The sequence below is a fragment of the Lissotriton helveticus genome, chromosome 3_1 (assembly GCF_964261635.1).
Source record: "Lissotriton helveticus chromosome 3_1, aLisHel1.1, whole genome shotgun sequence".
In the NCBI taxonomy this organism is placed as follows: Eukaryota; Metazoa; Chordata; class Amphibia; order Caudata; family Salamandridae; genus Lissotriton; species Lissotriton helveticus.
The window spans coordinates 86,319,051-86,346,433 of NC_136061.1; the positions used below are offsets into that span (position 1 = coordinate 86,319,051).

Sequence of the window (27,383 nt, forward strand, 5' to 3'; positions counted from 1 at the left end):
AGTTTATGTGCATTACAGATTCAAAATTAGCAGAGACTGAGTTATAAAGGAGCTCTTTTTTTACAATCCGATCCGGTCACCAAATTGACTGATCCAGTAGTCATGATGCCAGGATCGAAACATACTTAAGTATTCATTTGCAGGACATAACAGAGTGTGGTGCACTCGCCTCTTGTGTTAAGTTTTAACGGGGTAAACCCATAAAACTACCCGACCTGGGTCATAATAACAGTACGTTCGAGAAAGGGTCGTAGTAGTATCTATATCTCTACATTTACACCAACAATTCACCACAAAACAGTTCCAAGGGTCTTTCTCCCTTCTTTGTCACTCGGAACAAAGAAGCGAGAAAGACCCTTTATTTGCTGCCCATCAGGATCGTTCATTGATAGTTTCTCCCCCAAGTGCTCCATGTACCATCTTGTCCTGACGAAGACCCCACATTGAAGAACTAACAAACCCTTCAACAATTGGGGGTCGAAACGTAGACTACCACAAACCTTCAAACCATAGGAATAGAAGAAATCAATGTGTTTTGGCCTGTGTGTTATGATTATAGGGGAACTATGGACCTACATTAGGTTGTAAAAGTTTCTATTGTATATAAATGTAATTGTGCCTATGTCACATACACCTTTACCCTGCCCCTCACCCTTCCAATCACTCCCATTTCCCTAAAAAACTTCTTTTTTCTCTATTACACTGTGAGTACTGTAAATATCACATGCAATAAGAGTATATTGAAAGTAGATACATGGATTAACATTAATGCTTTGAATCACAAGAGCATCTAATGAATGTTTTACTTAAGAATAATAAACCTTTGTTCCTGGTGAACTTACTTGGAACTGTTTTTTGGTGAATTGTTGGTGTAAATGCAGAGATATAGATACTACTTCGACCCTTATTCTCGAACGTACTGCACTCGCCTCTTGGATGCTTTTAGTATCAACTTCAGTGACTTCTCGGAAACAGATATCTTCCTTTCTGGATCCCATAATAGAAGGAAGGGCCCCATGATGGAAGGACCTCATGATGGAAGGACTCCATAATTGATGGAAGGACCCCATAATGGATGGAAGGACCCCATGATGGAAGGAAGGACTCCATGATGGAAGGACCCCATGATGGATGGAAGGACCCCATGATGGAAGGAAGGACCGTTGATAGAAGGACCCCATGATGGAAAGACCCCATGATGGATGGAAGGACCCCATGATGGATGGAAGGACCCCATGATGGAAGGAAGGAAGGACCCCATGATGGAAGAACCCCAGGATGGAAGAACCCCATGATGGAAGGAAGGACCCCATGATGGATGAAAGGACCCCATGATAGATGGAAGGACCCCATGATGGATGGAAGGACCCCATGATGGAAGAAAGGACCCCATGATGGAAGAAAGGACCCCATGATGGAAGGAAGGACCCCATGATGGAAGGAAGGACCCCATGATGGAAAAACCCCATGATGGAAGGACCCCATGATGGAAGAACCCTATGATTGAAGGAAGGACCCCATGATGAATGCAAGGACCCCATGATGGATGGGAGGACCCCATGATGGATGGAAGGACCCCATGATGGATGGAAGGACCCCATGATGGATGGAAGGACCCCATGATGGATGGAAGGACCCCATGATGGAAGGAAGGACCCCATGATGGAAGGAAGGACCCCATGATGGAAGGAAGGACCCCATGATGGAAGGAAGGAACCCATGATGGAAGGAACCCATGATGGAAGGAAGGACCCCATGATGGAAGGAAGGACCCCATTATGGAAAAACCCCATGATGGAAGGACCCCATGATGGAAGGACCCCATGATGGAATGAAGGACCCCATTATGGAAAAACCCCATGATGGAAGGACCCCATGATGGAAGGACCCCATGATGGAAGGAAGGACCCCACGATGGAAGGAATGACCCCATGATGGAAAAACCCCATGATGGAAGGACCCCATGATGGAAGGACCCCATGATGGAAGGAAGGACCCCATGATGGAAGGAAGGACCCCATGATGGAAGGAAGGACCCCATGATGGAAGAAAGGACCCCATGATGGAAGGAAGGACCCCATGATGAATGCAAGGACCCCATGATGGAAGGAAGGACCCCATGATGGAAGGAAGGAACCCATGATGGAAGTAAGGAACCCATGATGGAAGGAAGGAACCCATGATGGAAGGAAGGACGCCATGATGGAAGGAAGGACCCCATGATGGAAGGAAGGACCCCATGATGGAAGGAAGGACCCCATGATGGAAGAAAGGACCCCATGATGGAAGAAAGGACCCCATGATGGAAGAAAGGACCCCATGATGGAAGAAAGGACCCCATGATGGAAAAACCCCATGATGGAAGGACCCCATGATGGAAGAACCCCATGATGGAAGGAAGGACCTCACGATGGAAGGAAGGACCCCATGATGGAAGGAAGGACCCCATGATGGAAGAAAGGATCCCATGATGGAAGAACCCCAGGATGGAAGAACCCCATGATGGAAGGAAGGACCCCATGATGGATGAAAGGACCCCATGATGGAAGGAAGGACCCCATGATGGAAGGACCAAGGACCCCATGATGGAAGAACCCCATGATGGAAGGAAGGACCCCACGATGGATGGAAGGACCCCATGATGGATGGAAGGACCCCATGATGGATGGAAGGACCCCATGATGGATGGAAGGACCCCATGATGGATGGAAGGACCCCATGATGGAAGGAAGGACCCCGTGATGGAAGGAAGGACCCCGTGATGGAAGGAAGGACCCCGTGATGGAAAAACCCATGATGGAAGGACCCCATGATGGAAGGAAGGACCCCATGATGGATGGAAGGCCCCCATGATAGATGGAAGGACCCCATGATGGAAGGAAGGACCCCATGATTGATGGAAGGACCCCGTGATGGAAGGACCCCATGATGGAAGGTAGGACCCCATGATGGAAGGACCCCATGATGGAAGGACCCCATGATGGATGGAAGGACCCCATGATGGAAGGTAGGACCCCATGATGGAAGGATCCCATGATGGAAGGTAGGACCCCATGATGGAAGGACCCCATGATGGAAGGTAGGACCCCATGATGGAAGGACCCCATGATGGAAGGAAGGACCCCACGATGGGAGGAAGGACCTCACGATGGAAGGAAGGACCTCACGATGGAAGGAAGGACCTCACGATGGAAGGAAGGACCTCACGATGGAAGGAAGGACCTCACGATGGAAGGAAGGACCTCACGATGGAAGGAAGGACCCCACGATGGAAGTAAGGACCCCACGATGGAAGGAAGGACCCCATGATGGTAGGACCAAAGTCAAAGCACTGAGCACTTTCTCCCAGAGCACTTGAATAAGGACAGCAATTACGCTTTAGGTTTTGTTCTTTTTATTTCTACAGTTCTTAGTATAATGACTTGATAACCAAGTCAATCACCTTTCCTTGAGAGATTTGTTCTATCAAAGCCAATATATTGTAATTGTGCTGTCTTCCTCACTTGGTCTAACATGTGCTGAGTGATCCTTTTGAATCTATGACAAAGCACACTGCCTCACTCTCCTGAGGATGTGTATTAGTAAGTCAGGGCCATATGTAGGTAATTCTAAATTACCGATTCGAAAATACCGAATTTTATTGATTCGGTATTTTCGAATCGGTAATTGCTATGTAGATAATATTTCGGTAAAAAATACCGAATCGGTAAGATTCGGTATTTACCGATTCGGTATTTGCCATTCATTCCTATGGGCCAGGAGGACCATAGGAATGAATGTCAATTACCGAATCGGTAAATACCGATTCGGTAAAATTGGGAAAAAGTCAAGGGTGGCAGGATGTCACTTTGACACCCTGTTGCACCCCTGATTAGTGCTTGTGTGCACATGTGGCACACATATATGCCCTAAGGGCATGTATGTCTGTCACATGGCACAGGTGTAAATGCACATGTGACAGACATACATGCCCTTAGGGCATATATGTGTGCCACATGTGCACACAAGCACTAATCAGGGGTGCAACAGGGTGTCAAAGTGACATCCTGCCACCCTTGACTTTTTCCCAATTTTACCGAATCGGTATTTGGTGGTAAATAACGAATACTTAAAGCCCATAAGCACTCTTTGAAGTGCTTCCTACATTTCATTTACTGATTCGGTAAATACCGAATCGGTAAATGTGCCTCCTACATAGGAAAAACCTATTACCGGTCGGTAACGGCCGAACCGGTAATAGCCTACCTACATATGGCCCTCAATCGTGTATGATTCCTATTGTACACTCTTCTCAATCCTGAATGAGGAATGATGCCAAAACAAAGCACTGAGAACTTTCTTTCCAGAGTATTTGGACATGGAAAGCTATTATGCTTTATACCTTGTAGATTTTCTAGTGTCCTCAGCTTGACGACAGAGAACTCATGTCAAGCACTAAGCACTTTTCTTCGAGCACTTGCACTATCAAAGCTTTTGTAATGTAAGCGTGCAGACTCTTATCCGGGCTGGCATTTTTTGAGTGAAGAATTCTGAAATTAAACCAATCCACTCTACCTGGACTTTGAGTATGTGAATGAGCAAGGAAATCATGAAGGACTTGTATTGTATATTCTTTAATTCTTTTATGTCCTAGCTCTGGCCACTCTGAGTACTCGTACTAGTAATGCAATCATGTATGACTGCTATTCATTCTTTATTTCGGCACATATTTGCCATAAAAGATAACAAGGCACATTATACAGATAAAACATTGCATTATGACATAACAATCCTGCGGTTCCAATAGTAGGTAACTTCGTTCCTAAATGAATTAAAGCCACAGGACTCTCTCTGCGACCTACACATTGGGGTCAGCTGGCCCAACCACAAGTATGATAGCGTTACACAATACATGCAATATGTAAAAAGGACCACAGTAAAAATTGAAAATTATTGCTATTAATAAAGGTCTAAAAATTAGCAATTTGTTCAGTGTCCCGGATTAATAAAAGTCTTCTCTTATGCCACATTGCTTCCAAGAATTTTGCTACAGCAAAAACAATCATGTGTGAAAGGTCTGTTTTAAAAATTCTGTATGCCTGCATACAGTGTGTGAAGCCCATGTTTTTACATGCGGGTATAATCCAATACCTTCTTGTCTTGGCATAAGCTGAATAGAAGAACAATATGTGTAGGTCATTTTTTTCCTCAAATTTACACCCAGGACAGTAGCTCAAAGAAGGCTGTGTCCATTTGCTTGTAAAATCTCGAATCAGCAAGGTACCATACCTCCATTGTAAGTACAATTTCCTTGTGGTGGTCGGGAATATATCATCTAGTACATGCTCAAATTTATAAAGGTCTTTAAACTTTAAAAACATTTCAGAATGGGTGCCAGGTTGCGTGCCTTGCGTGTGAGCTAAAAGTTTACTTTCATGAAACAGTGAAACCAACTGCTTACGGGAGACCCCGGCGCACGCAGTCGCAGGGTCGGACCACAATGTCTGCAGGCCGAGCTGCCCAAATTTGTTTTTTAGATAATTCAACCACGTAATTTTCCCCACATTCGGGAGGGTTAGGATTTCCTGTAGCTCTAGCCTATAGTTCACTAGCTCAGGCGTAGTCCAAATCCTCCGCCAAAAAATTAGGGGCTTTACACCCAACTCCTCATTAAGTGGTCTAAGACCCAAATCGAGCCTCAGGGGCAGAAGGCAGGTACTAGGGGGTACGGTTAGGAGCTGCCTGAGGAATATATTCTCGGTGGCCACCAGCTCGCGTTTACACGAGTGACCCCAAAGTTCACCACCGTACATGACCGCTCCCCTGGCCTGAAGTTTGTATATCTCTAGGGGTGGACCAATCGGCTTGATTGTGGATTTGTTTTTGTTTACAAGCCTGATGATTCTCCCCGCCAGTTGGGCCAGTTTAAGTTGGGATTTGGTTTGGTGGTGGCCCCAGGACATACTTTCATTTATGGTGACCCCCAGGTATTCGAAAGTTTGAACCCTTTCTAGCCATCTTGCGCCAATTCCTGGATTTGGGCGAGTTTTTGACGGAGGGTTAAAAATCATATATTTTGTTTTGAGAGCGTTGATCTCAAGACCATGCTCTCCACAGAATGCCTCAAATCCGTCAAGCACTCGTTGGATTCCCATGGGTGATTTGGATAGCAGCAGGGTGTCGTCGGCGAACATAATAGCCGGCACCCTGCTGCCAGCAAGCTTAGGGGCATCACTGTTTGGTACCCCATTCAGATGGGCGATTACCCCGTTGACGTAGAGGCAGAACAGGGTCGGTGCCAAGACACAACCCTGTCTTACCCCTCGGTCAACGGGGAATCTATTCGATAGCGTACCACTCCTGCCACATCTGACCTGTGCATAGTTATCCGTGTGTAGTCAGATGATTATATTTAGAAGTTGGGGGGGGGGTACCCAAATTTAAAAGCACAGACCACAGTTTCCTGCGGGGGACCAGGTCGAATGCCGCCCGGAGGTCTACGAAAACGGTGTAGAGGCTGACCCCCTCCAACATCACCGTTTTCCAGACTATAAGGGTCAAGCGGAAGATTTGGTTTGTGGTAGAGACTTTGCTCCTGAACCCAGCCTGATATGGGCTCAGGACTGAGTGGTCGAGCATCCAATCCTGGAGGCGGTCAAGAATCAGCCTCGCAAAAATCTTTTGGGGTACGTCGATGAGACTGATGGGCCTGTAGTTGGCTGGGAGCAGAGAAGAACCCTTCTTGAAGATAGGGAGAATCTCTGCCCCCAGCCAAGTACTAGGCACCGCCATCCCTCCCAGGACGGCATTGAATATGACCAAAAGATATGGGGCCCAGACCGTGGGTTCATGTTTGAACAAGTCTCCCGGGAGCTTGTCCAAACCTGGGGCTTTTTCGGCTGCAAGTTTGGCAATTGCAGCGCCGACCTCCGCCACAGTGAATTCGCCCCAGTCCGTGTAGGAAGTGGGGTCGGCCATGAGCCCTCCTGAGTCTCCTGCCTGGTCTAAGTTTGCTTGTGTGTATAGGGCACGGAAATGTTCCTCCCACACACAAGCAGCGATGTTAGCTTCAACTGCGGGAGTTGGATCTGCCGTCCCTGTTTTCACGATCTGCCAAAATTTGCGAGCGTCTCTAGATTTGAGGGCGCCTAGCATATTAACCCAATTATCGTGGTCCCATTCGACCTTGGCACAAATGGATTAGTTGTTTATATTCAGTCCTTGCCTTTATTTGCACGTTGTTCCCTTTTTGCTTCAAGGCCACAAGGAGGTCTGCTTTGGCCTTCCCGCATGCTCCATTATACTAGGATGCTCTAGTCCCCTTATGTGTTCTTTTAGTCACAGGGGGGTTTAGTACATCCGCAAGTGTGCCGGTCATCTCCTGATGGAGTGCCCCCAGTTTTTTATAAATCTCTGCAGACGGGGGTTGCGGGATTAGAGCCCGACTCCTTGTAAGACTGGGACGATCAGAGCATAAAGCTGATGAATGTCTTTAGGATTTTCTAAGACTTTAGCCCATCTGACTCTGCGTCTATAATTCAATAGGACAGCTCTAGAGTCCGGGGTAGCGTTAGCCATCTGGTTACCATTAATGACACCAGGCATAGCAAATTGTAGAATCAATGCGTTGTGGTCACTTTCGTCTCTCGCAATTACCATAAAGTCAATGACCTTAGCCCAATCACGAGTTTGCACAAAGATGTAATCCAAGCGTGACTCATGCCCTGGTTTATTAAAGGTGGGTCTCGGGGGAATATCTCCTTGAACACGTCCATTACAGGCCCTAATCGAGTTATTAAGAGTCAGGGCCGTAATTTGAATGGCTAGTGTCGTCCAAGGCTTCACCGGGGGGCCCGCTATGGGGGGTATTTCCCACTGGTCATTCTCCTCCATGGATACACCCTCCAGCATAGATGGTAGCGGCTCAAATAGGCAATTAAGATCGCCCCCTACCAGGCAAGGAGTACCTTGCGGAATGGTACTCAGGAAGATGGAGAGCTCATCAATTGTGCGTGAGGCATTTGCTACCCCCACTGGTCTAGAATATACATTGACCAGTGCTAATTTGGCCGCATTAGGCCACTCCAATAGGACACTTTGTACATCCTCAGAGTTGGTGCCGAGCGACCTTGCCTTGAAGCCTAGGTGGCAGCCCACCCAGATGGTTAAGCCCCCAGATGGGCGACCCTTCCCCCCCCCCCCCATTTTTCCGGGATTGAAAATGCAGCAAATCCAGATCGCCAATTGTTCTCCCTGGCCCAGGTTTCCTGGAATAGACAGACATCTTGTTTGTCGATAAATGACCCCCAATCAGGGGAATTTAATTTGTTCATTAGCCCTGCCAGGTTCCAGGACAGAATAGACAAAGAGCCTAGTTCACCTATATGTATGTCACTACTCAACTCAGGCCTATTTCCTATTTGGGCCGTTGTAACTCGGGCAGTTTGCGGGATGTTCAGATCACTTGGGTGATTAGTTATGTCGCTAAAGCTAGTAAATGAACATTCCAGTGCCCGTGTTTGGCTCGACAATTCCTTGTCGGGTCCCTGGGACCTGCCTGCGCACGAGTGACTGAAATTCGCCCTTGAGTGTACATTTTTATTAGCCCGTCCCAGAACACTGGGGTGAAGACCTGTCCCCTGCCTGTTTTGTGATCAATCAACCGTGTCCAGACAACTGAACCAGTTGTAGTGCGCAAATTGATTGAGCGGGCGGGGGGAATAGGGCATGTTCCAGTCCTCCCAGCGTGGGCCTCTCGATGAAAACCTGGGCCAAACCTCCCTGCTTTGACCTTTAGGGGCTACCCAAGGCCAGCCCTGCTCCACCCCCCCCCAAACCGCACTGATTTGTCAGGATAGAAGGCGGACAGCGGCAGGGCTTGGATTAAAGTTTCCCGGTTTTCCAAAGGCCAGTTACAAATGTGGGCAACAGTCCTCGGGTCCCTGAAGTTAACAAGGACACAGTCACCCGTGATATTTTTCTTCTAGGTTCCCACCCAGGGCACCCTTCGGACCAACATAATTTCACTGCAAGTCCTGGGGGGAAGGGGTCTAAATTTACTAAGCCAACTGACAACTTTGTTTTTCAATGATGCATGTGATTCAGAAATTAAGGTATCAAGCACGGGGACTCCACTGAGAACAACCACGTAAGGGGCTGCATCGGGGGGTAAGTGTATTGCCCGCTTATTACTTAGGTTATTGCCCTCCGGTGCCTTCTGTCCTTCCATCGCAGTGGTCTTATTGGACCCTAGGACAGGGTTAGTAAGAGAGCTGTCGGGGGGCGGGGGGGGCGAGGGGGGGTTGGCAGGCCACATTGAAGTAGGCTGGGGGACCGATAGTTAGTGTGGGGTGAGAACTCGCCGCGGGGGCAATCACGTTGCTACTGGTCAAGTGCCCCTGTGCATGTTTGATTACCTTAAGATGGTCTACAACAGCCCCCGTGGCTTGTTCTATTTTTACCAGTCTTGCTTCCATTTGGGCAAGTCTTACTTCTAAAGGACGGAGAAGGGACTTCAGTAGGTTACCCAAGTTATGATGTTTTGCTGCATCAACGCCCTCCCCCCGTGTTTCACTGACTATAAGTGGACTAGGGAGTGGTGCGGGCTGATTATTTACCAAAATAGTAGGTTTAATAGTAGTGGTAGAAGCAATCTCCTCATCCTTCCTCCCGGGCATATTCTCCTTTTGGTTACAGTGTTTAGGAACCTTTGCCTTTTTACCCCCGGATGTGTGTGCCCCACGCTTCCTTTTCGGGATTGCACCTTCCCTGCTGTTGATTGTTAAGGTTAACATTGCTGTGGGTTTGAGGGGTGGCGACTAAAATGGGAGTCGGTGTTTGCTCCGGTGTGTGAGTGATAGCCAGCGGGGGATCCCTCTGTGGTACAGTGACCCTCTCCCTGTTTGGCGCGGAACCTATTACCACGTTGACATCTAAGCGAACTCGGTGTCTATTGGGAATAATGGCATTCGCAATATGCTCCAAGGAAGATCGTTTAGCGTTTTCAATTCCCTGGGAGATTCTACGTTCCAAGGTAATAAATTCATGTGTGAGGAGGGAGCTAGCTCTTACAATAAAGTTGTCCATTGTACCAATTGTGTGAGTAGCCGAAGATAGCGCTTTGCTCCTAGTTTCTCGGCCCGCCATACTTCACACTAACAGAAAGCAGGTTGCCCCAGATCACTAGAAACCAGTCTTACCCCAGTTTGTGATGGAAAAGTCCAATGATACTGCCAAGAGGAGTGGCCCGGTCCGGTCTTGCTCGGTCTGTAACGGGCTAGAACGGGCCCTCCCTTGGCCCTGGCTTCGCCTGGGCTCGTCCCGCTGAGCACGGGCTATGTCTGGTATAAGTAGATGGAAAAGGTGAGGGCGGGAAGAGGAACTAGCTGCGATGGTCAATTGGCACTAAGCCCGCTGGTCCTCGCAGTCCCGTCCGTGTATCAGCAGGGTATGACAGTCTCAGCCCAAATCGGCAAGCACTGCTCGCTGCCCTCAGTTCAGGAATCCGGTGATAAAATGAAGAGTCACAGTGAATTCTGCCCCAGGAACGGCTGCTATTGTAAATCCTTTTTAAATTATTTTAATCTGGTACTGGTTTAGGTGAGAAGGCGCGTCAGCTCTTTTTTTTCTCATCACAAATGAAGATTGATAGTACAAATATATATACAAGATGAATTTTATGGAATGAGGTTTTAACTTGCAACTTCCTGACCAAATTGTAAGTTTGAAGAATAATAATTTAAAAAAACTAATAGGAAAACAGGAACGCGGACTAATGCTGCTCAGACAACCATGGGACTGCGTTCCTATGGTGAGAGGATCTTCCAGACTTGCAATTACAGAATGATGAAAAGAGGCTACGCCCGCTACCAAGATAGGTCGTCTCAAATACCACTGGCACGTCAGACTCTGAGCCACTGAACTCTCTGAAGGATGATCGTTAGGGTCTCAGCCAAGAAAGCTCCAGCCCAGATATGTCAAGTGCAGTAGGAGCAGTGGCACCGGAGCCTACTGATATAGGACCCCGCTGCACCCTAGAATCAAGTTTTGCTCTCAAAACTTTGAAAGGGTAGGGTACAACCAATCACACAATAACACAATAACACAACTAAAAGTAAATAGGGGCCAAATCAAGTTCACAAATACAATGAAAAGTACCATCTAAAGAGGATAACGAATCTGGTAAAGCCCTGAGTTTAACCATTCCAACTAAAGTCAAGAGCAGGAACAATTAGCATTGACTTCTATGGAAATGACCACTATTTAGGTCACCTTGCGAGTCTTCAAAGGGTAGGCCGAGTGAACCGCGCCGTTTAATGCTCATCGCCTCCCTGAAGATGGGATGCCGCTCCCTTGCTGAGGACCCTCAGATCAGAGTCACAACAGACTGACGTCAAAGACAGAACCGGTGGGAAAGCTAGGGACAGACAGAAGATTGGATGACAGTCACAGCTCAACACCTACAGGTGAAAGCGGGACTTGGGGCTCTAAAAGGGGCATGGCCCCCACATTTGTATTAAGGGTATGTCTAAAATACGTAAACTAAACTTCGTTGATTTCTCCAGTGATCCACCCGCTCAGCATATTCTTTCCTCTTTCTGGTATTGCATCCAGATGTATAGCAACTGACAAACACCTAACACAACCCAGAACTATCGGCTTAGCCAATGGGCAGCCTATGATAAATGAGAACATTATTTTGTGGTAACTAATTAATATTGAAAATGTTTCAATTCTGAAATTGTGAGACTGTGAATTCATCATGACTGAGACTGAGACTGAGAAAGGAGGAGTGGGCTAAGGAGTGCCTCAGCTGCTCCCATTAGGTTCATTCTATGTTAGAGACGTAAGCCCTTTTTCTCTCAACATCTCTCATGTTTATATCACAGACCTCCTCTTTCCTCTTCCTCACACTCTTTTTCACTTCCTTGCATCTCCTTCACTTCACCACCCTCTGAACGCACAACGCACCCACTCACTTGTAAACACTGCGTTTTCTTTTCCTTTCACCGTGTCAATTTTTTGACAGCTGTTTACTTTCTAAACACACATGTGCACAGAATCACAATTGCAACTGGAATACATGACAATTGGTCTGTGCGCTCAGCAGAAAGGCCAGGAATTCAATAATCGTGTATTTTGTATACCTTTCTGGCCACTGACGGGTGCTATAAGAAACTCACACTGCCTTCAACCTCAACTCCAGAGCTCTCAATCGTGGGCTGTTATAAACACCTCAAGGGGAATCAGGTCACAGTATGCACTATACACCAGTAATATGCTTGTAAGAAGAAAATACAGAAACACAGCATTTTGAAAGTAGCCTACCTAATCTTGCATTTCCTAAGAGTGTTAAACATTAACTATATACGGAAAATAAATCACTGACACATATTAGTTTAATGTTTTTTTACATTCATTGCTCAGAAATGTATCTGTGATCTTGACAGTAATGTAAAGACAAACATAGGGACCCGTTTAAATGCCTGTTTTTAATTACTACTGGGTCTGAGATCCAGACAGACCTGGCCCACTTAAAGCCCTGGGTGCAGGGATGCTGATTTGTACCACTGAACCACTCTGATGATCCAGCCAGCACCTGAGGTGAAGAGCCTTTTGGCACAGGACCATAGACTCTACTCCGATTTGTTTATTGCATTACCACATGGCAGTGGTTTTGTCCATGAGAACCTGCAACCCCCCCTCTCTTAGATGATTGGCAGGAAGGGCTTCATTGCTAACTGAATACCGGCAACTCCAATAAACTGATGTGGAGGCCGATTCCAGAGACCTCTGATCTCCACCTCTTCCAAATGGCTTCCCCAATCCAGTAGTGATGCTTCTATCATCACCGTCAGTTTTGTGTGTGGCAGGGAGAGGGGTTTCCTACTGGTCAAATTGCAGTCTAGTAGCTAGCACTGCAGATCTTTTGCAGCCAGATATGACCTCAGCAGGTTGATCGCGAACCCCCATCAGTGCCGGGGTACTGGTGAGGCTGAAATGGAGAAAGGCAAACTTAGATTGCTGGTGATCCACCCTGCTCCGCAGTTAGGGCCTGTGAGTCTGCAGAAGAGGGCTGTGAAAATAAGTGCCCTGCAGGTCCAATTCCACCATCCAGTCTGCAGGATTCAGGCCACAAAGAACCTGGGCCAAAGTGAGGATGGAATTGAGAGGTCTAAGGTCTAGAATAGGCTAGAGGCATCTGCCCTTCTACAGCACCAGGGAGTAACAGGAATAACAACCAATCCCTGCTTCCAATGCCAGAACCGTCTCTATGGCTCTTCTGGCAAAAAGAGCATACACTTTTGGTGCAAGATGGACAAATGGTTCTCCTGACAGGGGCTCCACCATAAGTGGCAGGTGTGGTAGCCCGAGAAGAAATATCAGGATGTAACCCAGTGCCATAATCGCGGCGCTCGTTCGTCAGATGTGAAGTTGTATCAAACACACAAAAAGAAATAGGAGGAATGCTTGCAATAAGTCCAACCATTAGTGATCGCTTGGGGTAGCATTCTCACCAGTTGTTCTTTTGTCTACCATGTCACCTCAGGTTAAACCAGCCATATGGAAAGCAGTCTTAGCCCTGCTTGAACAGGAATGAACAGACCAAAATAAGACCGAAATGGTGGGCAAAAGACTGATTGCTTGGAATGCTAGCCCGAGCGATTGTCAGTGGTTAAACGTATTGCTAGCATTCCTCCATTACCTCTTCTTTGTTGGATGTGGTGTTGTGCCACTCTTGCGGGAAGTAGTCGTTCCTGCCGCCCACCGGGTGGCTGTGTACCACTCTGAGTGTACTAAGTGGGTTTTAAGGCTGTATTCACAAGATAGAATCTGTGATTAGAACTATCCATCAGAAACAAATATAAATATGTGATGTGGAGTGATGTATTTAATGCTACTAAAAGAAACAAGGTATATTCGATAAGCAGAGTGGGGTACACATGGCACTCAGACTTGAGACATATCACACAAGAGGAGGGCGGGAAATTAAAAAATGGTTTGAGAGGGCACTTATTTTGTACACGTTTTTCAGCATGCTCCAGAGTCGTACTGATTTGGGTGAAACCTGGGATATCCTTCAGCCACAGTCAGGTGCGGCTAGATACGGAAGGCGGGTGTGTTCTGTTGCAGGACAGACTAGATGGGGAAGACATCCTACTGGGCAGTATATATATGCTAAATATGGACCAGGTCTGCTTACTTATTAAGCTAACAAGACAATTGGCTGATGCAGTGGCGAGACAAGCAATAACGGAGTGGACTTTATGTGAATATGCTGTGTCCACGTGGATTCATCGTAACCCCGCCTCTGGCATCCCCAGCGAGGAAAGTAGCACTGGCACCAAAAAACTGGGAGGCAGAAAGGAAAATGGTAGACCCTCGGAGAGAATGTAACACTGTTAACCAGGAATATTCTTAAGTGTCCACGACCTGTAGTAAAGAAGGGAATATATGTAATTGTTGGAACGCATCCTAGCGCGGAGACGCACTGTCTTTAGTGTATTCAGGCGCTTAATAAATGTTTTTATTATTATTAATGTACTTGGACATTGCACTGAAGGATAAAGGCGATCGAATATATCTGATCACAGCCTACTGTGGGGAATGACACTCTGCAATACCCAGCTGGAAGATGCAGGTCTTTGCATTAGAGGAACCAATGTTAAGAGGAATGGTTAGGGAAGAAACAAGGCATTACTTTGACGAAAAGTAGGACACGGCTTCAGACACGCTTTAAAGTAGCTTTTTGACGCCTTACGGAGCTAAATAAAAAGATAATTGAACAGGAAAAGGCACATTTAGAACGGTGGTTCCAAGAACTAGACAGCATATAAGCACAGCCTGAGGAAGAGAGGGTTGAGCGAACAGAGTAGGGAAAGCCTTTCAATTCACTAAGCTAAGCTCTGGAGGTGTTTGAATTACAGAGCTTACAAGACAAAAAGACATGCTTAGGAAGCCAAATGTGCTAAATTACTATCCTGGCTGGTTAAGCGAGAGGCTCTCACATGGGCCAGGGACTACAGAGTATTTCCAGGAAGGGATAAATAGAGGGGTCAGCGATTATTACTGAGCACTGGATGCAGAGCCACTGTTTACTTCACTTTAATAATTCTCCTTCATAGAAGAGTCCATGCAGGGCAAGGTGTGTGCTAAATGGGGCATGTTATTTCGCAAGAGGTACACAATTGTTAACATTGACAACCCATACACTGAAGTCATTGGGGAAACTGAAAAGCCCTCACTGTGCTGTGTATAAAACAATAACATCTTGATTGGTAGAAAAAACACATTTAAAATGTTTTGTTGAATTTTAAGAAAAAAGTTTTAAACAAAGGAGCGAAAGGCACTGAGTGGAGTACTTGTATATCTTTCATAAAATTGTAGCAAATACGAGCAAAACATGAATTGTATGGACTGTTTTTGTACGCCTTGTGTTTGCTCTGTACGCCCTGGAGACATTCCATCATTTAAAAAGACTGAGTTGCCAGTTTCCTTACCTTCATTGCTGTTTGCCTGAATGCTTTGATGCAGTTTATGCTCTTCGTGTAGTACTGCAGTCCTTTGGTTCCTAGAAACTCGTAGATGCGGTCTATGAGCTGCTGGCTCACTGTACAACAGAAGGGAAATGGACATATGCTTGAGTGAAGAGGGAGTGGTGCAGGGTTTGCAAAAAACAAGTGAAGGCAGGTTGACATTGGCTTAAGCATTAGGAAGGCTTTGAATACATGCATTTATTCTGTAACTTGCCTGCATAATAGCTTGAGTGTGACGCATGGGCGCAGATCAGACATGCCACCTGGTGTGTTGATCTGTATTTGATTTGAGACTTTAGGGACTGATGTTAATAGGCTATTTGGCCATAAACTGTTAGGTATTAACAGATGTTAACTGCCATTGCCCTGAATAGTGACTGCTGCGTAAGGCCCGGCTCATAATTGTGTGGTAGGCAACTAACAGCTGCTAATGCTTGGAGTATTGGACAACATTTATTTATAAAGTTTTATATAGCGCGAACTTGATGGTACAATTATAAACTTCATAAACTTGGCTACACTGAAATGGGCAAGTCATAGTCTTAAGTACCTAGGGGTTTAAATGCATCATGATAAATAAGGAAAATGTTACTTACCCTGCAAGCATCTGTCTGTGGCATGCAGTGCTGTAGATTCACATGCTGTGCATACTCCCAACAACTAGTGTTGGGCTGGGACGTGTGAATATTGATTTATTTTGAAGAAGTCTTTTTGAGTCATAAGGTGTGGTGACTCCACCTGCTGTAGGTAATGTGCATGGGAATCGGCTCCATAGATTGTTTTCTCCCCGCACGGAGGGCGCAGATATAGATGGAGCAGAGAGATACCGTTAAGATGACCATGGAGGTAAAAAAAACTAAGATATGATCATCTGCAACAGACTCCAGGTATCCTGGGAGGAGAGCGGGCGCATGTGAATATACAACACTACATGCCACGAATAGATGCTTACAAGGTCAGTTATCATTCTCAGTTTGTGGCATGTGCAGCTGTAGAAATGCATGCTGTGATAGACTGTAAAGCAGTCCTCCCAAAAGTGGTGGCTAAGCCTGAAGATGTCGCATAAGACTGGAAAAATGTGCGTAAAACAGTCTGGCCAACTTTAGCTTGTTGTCTAGCCAGGACATCCACACAGTAGCACTTAGTAAAAGTGTGAGGAGTGGACCAAGTAGCTGCTTTAAAGATGTCAGCTAATGGTATGTTCCATCGGACAGTTATTGGAGCCCCTTTTTTTCGAGTGGAATGGGGCCTGAGAAGGAGGGACAGAGACTTTTAGCTTTATTGTAACAAGTCTGTGTGCATTTGACAATCCTACGTGCAACCTCCACCTTGGAAATGGTACGCTCCGTGTGGCTGAGGGTAGGAGACGAATAGTTGTGTTTTACTAAATGGTTTGACGCCCTTTTTGGCATCTAAGGAATGCAAAGCATGCTCTGCTACAGATTCTGAATGTGGAAAGAAGACTGGCAACTCAATTATTTGATTAAGGGGAAGCTAATGGCTACCTTGTGGAGGAATTTGATCTTTGTTCTGAGAACCATCCAATCATGATGAACCTGGAAGAAAGGAACTTTCAACATAAGAGTGTAACTTGTTTGAGGGAATTGACGGCTATAAGGAAGATGACTTTCCACAATAGAAATTGCAACAGGTAAGAGCGTAGTGGTTCAGAAAGGGTTCCATGAGCCTAGTAAGAACAATGTTTAGATTCCACACAGAAGCAGGAGGCGTCCAGGACAGGATAATCCTTTTAAGCCCTTCCATGAAAGTCTTGCTGACTGGTACCGTAAAGAGCAAAGTGATCTGGAATGTACTGTATGACCAATGCACTTTGTTATGTATCACCAACCACCAGATGTTCTGTGCTAAAGCAAACAGTTGGGGTGAATGTGTGCCCCTTTCTTTTGTAGGCAAAACCTGGCTGGGTTGTTGACCTTTTGGACACAAGCAACTTTTTTGTGAATGAGAGGAAGGAATGCTCAGAGAGCAAACTGAATATCCAGCAACTCCAAGTTGTTCATATGAAGAATCTGCTGTGCAGGTGTCCATAGGCCCTATATTTGTAAGATCTTGTAGGTGTGCTCCTCTTCCAGTGAGCGATGTGTCCGTAGAAATGGTCTCCTGCGGCAAAAATGACTGTCCCTGTAACAGGTTTTTCTGTGACTGCAGAGAGCAATGTATATGGCCACAAATCAACACTGGATCTTCCTATACACCCTCCGCTTGGGACCACTGTCCCGCTAAGTATTTCTGTAAGGGTTGCATGTGTAATTGTGCATGAGGAACTATTATGATGCAGGATGCCATTACGCATAACAATCACATGATCATCCCGACTATTACCCGATGGTTCTGCTCAAAAAGAGGCAGCAGGCTCTGGAATGCGTTTACCCTGGCAAGACTGGGGTAATCTTTCCTTCTCTTCAGTCTAGAGTAGCTCTTAGGAAACGGTACTAGGAGGAGATGAAGGTGGGATTTGGCTACATTTATGGTGAAGCCTAGCTTGAAAGGAGGTTTATAGTTGTCTGCGTGTGTGCTACACATTGCTGCTGCGTGGCACTCTAGAACAGCCAGTCGTCGACATAAAAGAGCACGTGAATGCAGTTCCATCTGAGATGAGCAGCTGCAATGGGTAAGCCCTTGGTGAATACCATGGTGGTCGTTGTAACCCCGAAAGGCAGTGCTTTGAATTGAAAATGCTGTCCACTCAACACGGACTGCAGGAATCTTCGATGGAACAGGTGGATGGGAATATGGAAATAGGCATCCTTCTAGTTGAGGGCGGTCATGAAATCGCCTTGCTGCAGAAGAGGGATGACATCCTGAAGTGTGACCATATGAAAATGTTCCGATAGGATGTACTTGGGGAGGGGTCGGAAGTGGACTATGGGTCTGGGGGAGTCATCCTTTTTGGGGATGAGAAGGTAGAGGGAATACACCCCTATGTGGAAATGTTACATCAGCACTGGCTCCAAGACCTCTTTTCTGCCAGCAGTGTGTGCATCTCCTCTTGGAGAAGATGCTGGTGTTCTGTGGACAATTTTTAGGTGTGCAGAGGAATGTGATGTCTAGAGATGGTTGCAGTCGAAGGATATATTAAGGAGGTGTTTAAAACTGGAGCCAGGCAGTCATGCATGTTGCAGTAGCAGGAGGCTAGAATTAATGCAGCACACCATGGTGTCTGCGGCGTCCAAAGCGTAGCGAATGTTGGAGCTGGAGATGGTCTTCCCTTCCGACACCAACTCATGCACCGTTTGCAGTATAGCTCTGTAAGGTGTTGGATAAGATCCTCCATCTGATCCCAGGGGCTCGATCATACCGGGAGTGCAAACCAATGGAATTAGCGACAGCTAACTAAGTGGCAGAATGAGCTGCAACACGTTAGCCAGCTGCATCTATTTTCTTGCAAATCCCAGTCTGGAGCGGGCGCATCCCCTGCACCCGGTGAGTTTGCACTCTTCCTGGTTGGGTGCACCACCAATGAATCATGGGGTAATTGGCCGGCATTGTGTCAGGGGGATAGGTCTGATAGAGAAGCTTTAAACTTATCAACCCGGGGCGCAATAACTCTTGCTTTCACGGGCTCCTTGAAGATGTCCTTGATGGGTTTTAGCATACCCTTCAACATGGGTTGGTATTGGAGGGACCTTTGAGAGGAGGAAAGGGTTATCAGAAGGAAGTCATCCTCCTCATGCCCGGACGTGCAGCTCAACCTAGTGAAAAGCTGCCGCCCTGTCAAATACCTCATGTAATGAGGTTGTGTTATCAGGGGGAGATGGTTTGGCTTGGTACATATCTCGGTTAGTGAATACTTGGTAGTCATCCCAAGGGTCGGTTTGTTAGGGCCAGGCAATATTGGAGAGGTGCCTCTGTTGTTGGGTGGAGTCTTTTTGGCTGGTGGCTCCGAAGGAGGGTTGAGGGCCTCCTTAAATGGAAGTCTCTGCTTGTGAGGGATGGAGTCCTTGGGTGAATGGACAGCCTTAGCCATAATCTGGGCCATGCATGGCTGCATGTGGATCCTCTAATGACTGGCATCAAGGCATTCTCTAAAGCGCTGCACAATGGACTTGTCAAACTCATCCGATGAGGACTCATATGGAGCCATAGAAGGTTGGCGCCCAGAGTGCCCCGAGGTGGATTTCTGAAGATTTCGACTCAGAGTGCGGCAGAGAAGGCCTCTTCAGATCAGGTGCTGAGGGGCAAGGCTTCGAAGTGGACTTCAGAGTCAGGTAAGATTCATTAGTTCAGTGCCGGCCATGGCCATCAGGCAGAGGTGGCCACAAGCAATTAGATGAGGCACTGGAGCTCGAGGCTGTTACCGAGGAAGAATGGAAAATATTGATACTCACTGAGGTACTCGTGACAAGCTTTGAACCAGCGGGGCCCTTCAGCTTCATCAGACCCCTGGTCAGCATCATCAGAAGAGAGCGCCAGACTTACACTGCTGCTGCTGGAATTACCCCTTCACCTGTCCGGAGCGCCCTCCTCTCCCCGGCACTGTGCCATATAAGCTGAGGTAATGCATTGTGCACTTCGGTTCTGAAGCATCTTCTTGTGGCGGAATGCGAGACACACCACACAGGATTCATCTCAGTGATCCGGAGACAGGCACAAGTTACAGACTTTGTACAAATCTGCCCTTGGGAACTAGAAGTGGCAAGTTGGGCTGGACCGAAAATGAGTCCTTTCCACCAAATGGAAATTCTTGGCTACACAAGTCATGGGCTTCGAGAAGGGCAAAGCCCCACTGTGAAAATGTAATCAACGATGAGACGGAGTGAAAGCAACACACGACGGTGAAGATCAACAAACAGCTGCATTGACAAGGGATGGTACCAAAAGCCCACCGAGAATGCGTGGTGTTGAACCGGAGCTCTTGTATACACGTCTGTACCCGATCTCTGTGAAAAACTATTTGACTATGGCACTGATGCTCATGCGCATTACCTATGATAGGTGGAGTCACCACACCCCGTGACTCAAAAAGAATTCTTCAACAAAAACAAATTGCACATGTCTGAGCCCAACAATAGATGGCAGGAGTATGCACAGCATATGTATCTAGAGCTACACATGCCAAGAACAATATGATTTCAGGAAATAAAGGTGCAGCATGGAAACTCAGTAGCCTTTTTGTTCATAATTTTTTTTAATTAACAAATTAACAAAAATAAAGAAACAACGGGTGATATCACAGCCTTCTCAATACAAGGGTAACCTCATTGCTTGTCCAGAATAACTTGTAACAATACAATCTAGATAGGATCATGGGGATTCCGGCCTTTCCGCTTCATCTCGTGGCGCCGGAGGCTCACAGATCTCACCCCGATAAGTATTCCACGCTCCTCAGATTCTTCCCCACATCCCCAGACACCCTCTGGCTACGTACACATTTTTCTCCCGAAACATGCACCAATCTAAATCCTCAACCCACTTAGCGACCCTGGGCGACTGGCTGGCTCCCAACAACTGAGCTATGTTCCGTTTCGCCACCATGCATGCCAGCATCACCCACTGTCTGATACAAATTCAGGTCTGTGGGCTCCCACACATTCAATATACATCTCCGGGCTTCCATTCATATCTCCTCCCCCAATACTTCTTTCACCTCTTCATGAACACTAGCCCAGAATTCCTGTATTTTCACACAATGCCACAGAACGTGCACAAAGGTGCCAGCTTCTCCGCACCCCCTCCTGCATTCCCCACTCTCCGCCCACCCCTATCGCACCAGTCGAGGTCCAGAAATATACACCCTGTGTAAAATCTTCAACTGTACCAGTCAGAGTCTCACCTTCTTAGGGGAGGAAACTGCTTCCACCCAGGCCTCATCATCCATCTCCAACCCATCGGCACACCACTGCTCTCTAATACGTCCAAGTGGGTCGTCCATTTTATTATCAAGCTTCCTATATATTAAGGAGATAGTCTTCTCAGGAAGGTGCCCGTCTAACACCCGATCCACAAGGGGAGAACCCTCTGGGAGCGCAGTGCCCCTAGGCACATGGGTGAGGAGGGCATGTCTGACCCGTCGGTATCGGTAGTGCTCATTATCATGTAAACTATATTGTTGCTTAAGAGAGTCAAAGGTATGTATCTTATCTCCAGCCCATACATCCTTTATCTGGGTGATACCAATAAGATCCCACTTGTCGAAACCCTTAGATTTCCACAAATTCCTGAGCCTCTTTGAATTTAACAGGGTGGTAGCCAGCGTTAATTTCCCTTCCCAACCCAAGTATCTATTGGCAGCATGCCACACATACACTGCATGCGCCGTTGGACCCGTCAGCGGGTACCTCCCAACTTTGGCATATAGTGCCCTGCCGATGTCTCCTCCCGGAGCCTGTCCGCGATCCATGGCATATCCTGGGTCCCCTGGGGGACCATATACAATCTGATTTATTGCTGCCATGTTGAAAGGCCCAATAATATTTCCTCAGATCTGGGAGCCCGATACCCCCATCATACCGAAACTCAGAAGTCTTCTGGAAGAGTCGTCCCTTGTCAGTTATTTGCAAGATTACCCTATCACAATTGGGGCTACTTCCTCACCTGCTGTACTACTTTACTAACTAGCTGGTAAAATTACCTAAATGAATGTTTATTTAATTAACCCCTTCGACGCGCATGACAAAGCCAGCTCGTCATGGGCGTTACCTGCGCTACGCGCATGACGAGCTGAATTTGTCACGTAACGCGCGATTTCCACAATCTCAGCGCGCAGCGGGAAAACCCGCTAGCGCGCATGCGGTTAAACAAGTTACTGACAGTACTGATTTGGAACGATGGTACACACTACCTTTGCACCAGATTCACCTCCCGCTATGGAGCAGACGGCAGGAAGTGCCTAACAATGAAGTATATTGCTTAGCCGCCCGATCCTAATCTCCCTGTACACAAGTCAGACATCTAAATGCAAAAGTATACCCAGATATGTCATGGGTATACCCCTGAGAGAAAAGGAAAAAAGCCTATGCGATACCCCATCTGTTGGACAAAGAAGAATACGGTTGAGGCAGATACATAAAAAAGAGGGGAGTCTCGTACTCCCTAGCCTAGCGCTGTGGAGTATCCCCTTACCTGCAGAAGTGGATTCACTGACTGACATGGATACATGCTGTTTAAGCAGTGGGAGACCTGTATAGTACTGATCTCATACGAACGCTTGCAGATGTTATAAAGGATTATTATATACAGGTGGCTCAATTTCTATCCGATCACTAGCTAACTAGAGCCGCCAGGTTAACATGGAAGACAGATACAACACAGTCAACGGATAATAAGATTTTAATAGCCCTTTTGTCATTACATTCAGGGAGTAAGGCCTCTTCCACCTTATATAGACTATTATTACAAGTTACATTCTGACCTCTAACACCGAGTTAAGATAAGTGGGATTAGGAAAAATAGAGAAAGAGGAATGGACTAGTGCCACGGCATGGCGCAAATGTCTAGAAGTGCAATGGATGTTTCTAATCGGTGCACATTACTTACCCAACTCCCTGTGAACTCAGTATGATATCTGGCTCAAATTCAAGGACATTTCCCAGAAGCTCTGCCATTGATGGTGAACGTTTGCACACGGTATGGAACTGCTCTGTACGAATATCCTACAGGGAAGCTGTGGTGAAAACAACCTGGGAGATAAATAGGTTCCCTTGAGGTTGTCACATAAGAATGCTTACTGGGGCTGTGTGATCATCTGGCGAGTAGGAAACAGGAAAGCAGATTTGTTGATTTTGCACCATTTTAACCGTAATGAGCTGGAAGGCAACAGATACATCACCAAAACACATTTGGAAAATGGATTGGGTTAAATGGGCGACTGCAGAACTGGACTTTATATTATTCAACTCAATAAAAAGGGAAAAAGAAAAGATTGGCACAAGGGAAATGATTATATCCAACTTTAATGGGGATAAAAGTCATCTGCAATAATGAAGCCGTTATGTATGGCATTGGAGATGGAGCATGGTTGGCCAATAAAAAGAACTGAGGCTATCGTCTGTGGGTCTGGGGTGCAGCCTCCCCATCGCTTCCCAAGGGGTCAATGTTCATAACCGTGTTACAATGGTACTAACATCAACTCATGATACAGTGATAGCATCTTATGAGTGCTTTATTTGATAAACACACAACGAAGTCCTACTTGGGTTAGAATTATAGAGGGAGTTCTCTCCATTCAGGTCAGAGCAACCTGCTTAAAATGTGCACTTAAAGTGCTCTCTCTCTCCACCTGCCCACATTGTCTACTCATACCCATTCTATAGAGGAAAAATCAAATTCAAATCATAGCCCCTTACCCTTCAACCACTGGATGGAACTACTGAACCCAGTTTAGTTTCAGAATCTTTATTGAATCATTAAATAAAATCTTAAAAGTACAGAGCGCAAACATCACCGCAATATTCAAAGTAACCTTTTTAAATTAGCACAAGTATGAGTAAAAAAAAGACTTTGATATAAAGAAGGTAAACATTTAATACATAGACGAAAACCTGGCCTACCGCCGCCAATACACTTCCCTGAGTATTCGGCTCAGTGCATAAAGTATAATATACAGTTCATCACATACATATCTAACATGTCAAGGTTAAAAATCCTATTAAAATATCAGTAAAAAATCAATAATAGACTTGTACAGGTGCAAAATGTGCTGTTAACGTGCTTTTGCAAGATACTAAACTACATTCGTGCTCATTACCCCTCCATAGTTCTCCTGCTGTGAACAGACATTTAAATAAAACAGCAAACACTGAAACAGATGTGACGACTTCATAACATCTGGAGGTATGTTTGAGCCTCTCTGCTCTTCTTAAAAAACAATGATTTCACAATGTGCTGGAAAGAGTTAAAAAAATTACGATAAAATTTGCAAAAAAATATAAAACGCAACAAAGATTGCTCAGCCGTACCATCACAGGGGCAAATTACAATCCCATACCTTCCCCCTCAGAGAAGCACATTAAAAGCCCCACAGCACCAGTCCTGAATCTAAAAAGGAGAGACCTCTCCCAGCGTGTAAGTTCCAGAGTTAGAGGAAGGGCTAGGTTCCGGTTGATAATCTGATAAAGTAATTACAAATTGAATCTTTACTAAAAACGTCCTCAGTTCTGTGGGAGAAGGTGAACTCTGCATGACAGGACTTAACTTTTATCAGTCATACTAATGATCTCTGGTGCATTAAACATTTCAGGAAGACCAATGTCAGCAAAGGACTTACTAATGTAGTTCAGAAAGGGGGTGGAGACCCATGTCCTTACAGAGACAATATAAGATAACATCTCTGTTAAAACATGCTTTATTATTGCTCCACACGCTCACCCAGAGCAAGAGGGGAGCCAGCTTGATGGTATCTGTAACATATTCCAAATTAAATTCAGGATGCAGAATATAGTTGGGGCGGGAGGGCAGAAAATTCAAAAGTCGCCTACAAATTCTAATTTCCCCCACCTGTATTGGGTGAAGCATTGTGGAATCTCCACACACCCGCTCCATGGGTTGCAGTAGCGACACACTGCAGACTTTAAATCTTGAGGTAGGGGAGGTAGGGGTGCCCCTTCGATCCTTCTGGGCTAGGTTAAACCGAGATCCTGGCGTGCTCCCTAATTCCAAATGCCCTGCATTCACTCGTGGTTGCCATGAGTTGCCAGCTGGGAATTCATATTCCAACGCTGCAACAACTGCTGCAACAACTGCTACAGGCAACAGTGCCCCCTGAGCTATGAGGATCTATGGAGGAGACCAAGGAACTCAGAGCCTTCTGAAGCCACCTGCCAGGGTGAAGGTTGAGGGGGAAAATACTGAGAAATAATGTGCAAGACTAGAACAGTATCCTATGGGAAAACCACTTCCAAATCAGCAAAGTATTAAAGTTACAATGAAAACCAGCAAGCACCTGCCCAGTAGGAGTGGATACTCCCGCCTCTGAAGGAGGTCCCACTATTGTCCCACGCATAGCAAAGATGCGGGGTGCTGGGTTTCCAGATGTTGCCAGACAGGCATGTTGGGGCAGTCTCCATCACTAACACCTGTAGCATGGACATAGCCTCTGCTCCAACATGAAAAGCAGGTATGTCCTGTGCCAGAATCACCATTATAAAAGACACAATTGAAGTATCAGGCAAAAGAGGAAGGAATGCAAAAGACCTCCCATCTTCTTATCAGACACAGAAGCAGGAGTACAATCCCAGGTTTACGTCTGTATGCGGCACTAGCTATGAATCTCCAGTAGCTCTGAAAAAATAAGGGTTGAGGGTTTTACCTTAAAGGCTAGGTTGACATAATGAAAATATTATTTTTTGTCACTTCTTTGCTGGACTAAGGAGTTGATCTGTAGTATCAAAGTTGTAGGGTACACAGATCTTGCTATGTAAGGGGAGATACAAACTTTATGTTGTCAGTTTTGGACCTTTGCATAGAGCTATTCCTAACATGAAATTGGGAGTGCCTAAATTTGTCAAACTAAAGCTTAGAGAAATGGACAATCGGAAATGACTGTACAAAGAATTTGGATGAGAACATGACCTTGCAATCAAGATGGACGTCTAATGTCCTCTCTATGGGCCCCCTGCACAAGCACATTTTAATACCCATGGTTGTGCCCATAGCTATATCATCCGCTCGATCACAGTAAGACTTCAAAAGGTATTCGGCCATCGGCTCAGTGTAGACCTACTCAAAATGGACAGGACAGCCCTTGCCCAGCTGGCTGCACCGCAGAAGGCTGATATAGGGTTGCGTACACTTATTCACGTAAATATGAGTATTTTATTGAGCCGACTTGATGGCTAAAATGTAAGGCTCCAAATTTTCAATTTTTACAAATTATTGCTGATATAAACAATGTTTTCATATAAATATTTATTTTTACAAAACAGAAAATGTTCACTTAGTATCTCTTCATTCCATCAGTCATAACCAGCAGGATAGCAGGTGTGCAGATGAAAAGCATGTGGAGTAGAAAAAACAAAAGCGATTTTTTTAAAGCTTAAACAGCTAAAGATGTGCAGATTTGCTGGTACTTCAATATTTATATTTATAGGTGCATGTATTGCTTCAACCTACATCACTACTTAGCCCTACCAATGTGTCAGTGTACATTTAGGAGTTAAATATGGAACTATACCAGCTACTCGTTCATTTTTATTGGCCAAAATAAATAAGTATAGAAATGTCATGAGAAATAATGAGACAAAATAGGCAAACCACATACACAAATGACAGAAAATACCTACCACAAACCTTGAAACCTAGTTGCATGCCACAAAGCGGTGACTGAGTGGATGAAACACCGATATTAGCCATTATCCCCAGGTCACCCACATGAATCCCAGCAAGGGCAGACCAGCTTTCTACCACTCAGGAGCTCAGTGAATTAGGTGGTGTTAACAGCTGTTGTTCACAGCATTTAGGATTTGCAGCAGTGTCCTATGAAGAGGTACATAGAAAACAATGCGTTTCATTGTGAAGACTTCTGCCTATGAAAGTGAGTTTTTAAGAAAGGAAATGTTCTTCGGGGAGGCGCAGCTCCTGCGGTTGAGCCGGTGTCGAAGGAACCAGATGAACCAGCTGCTGTAGTGGTTGGACATGCGGCTAACCACCACGGCAGAAGGAGACACTGCCCCCTAGGGACCAACACATGCAGTATTTTAGAGGTTTCACTTGTGGGTTGCTGAACCTCATGGGACAACCATGAAAACAGAAACTGAGAATAAGGTGACATGCATTCAGTGACAGGAGACTCCTTTTAGGGATAGAGGAGGTCTCCTGTAGTGTTACTACTCACTGACAGGGAGGGCTAATGAGTCTTCTCCCTTGAAACAGCAGAGCCCAATAGCAGGGAGGTCAGAAAACCATCATCTG

The 27,383-nt window shown here is 46.0% G+C and overlaps 1 protein-coding gene across 1 annotated transcript in view; it reads right to left on the reverse strand.

Annotated features, from left to right (window-relative positions):
• The window catches only part of XRCC5 (X-ray repair cross complementing 5), a 511,073-nt gene that overhangs the window by 32,082 nt on the left and 451,608 nt on the right, over window positions 1–27,383 (reverse strand). The window contains exon 17 of the mRNA XM_078679276.1: window positions 15,480–15,589. Coding sequence (XP_078535402.1) covers window positions 15,480–15,589 — 110 coding nt within the window. The remainder of the gene's footprint in view (window positions 1–15,479; window positions 15,590–27,383) is intronic.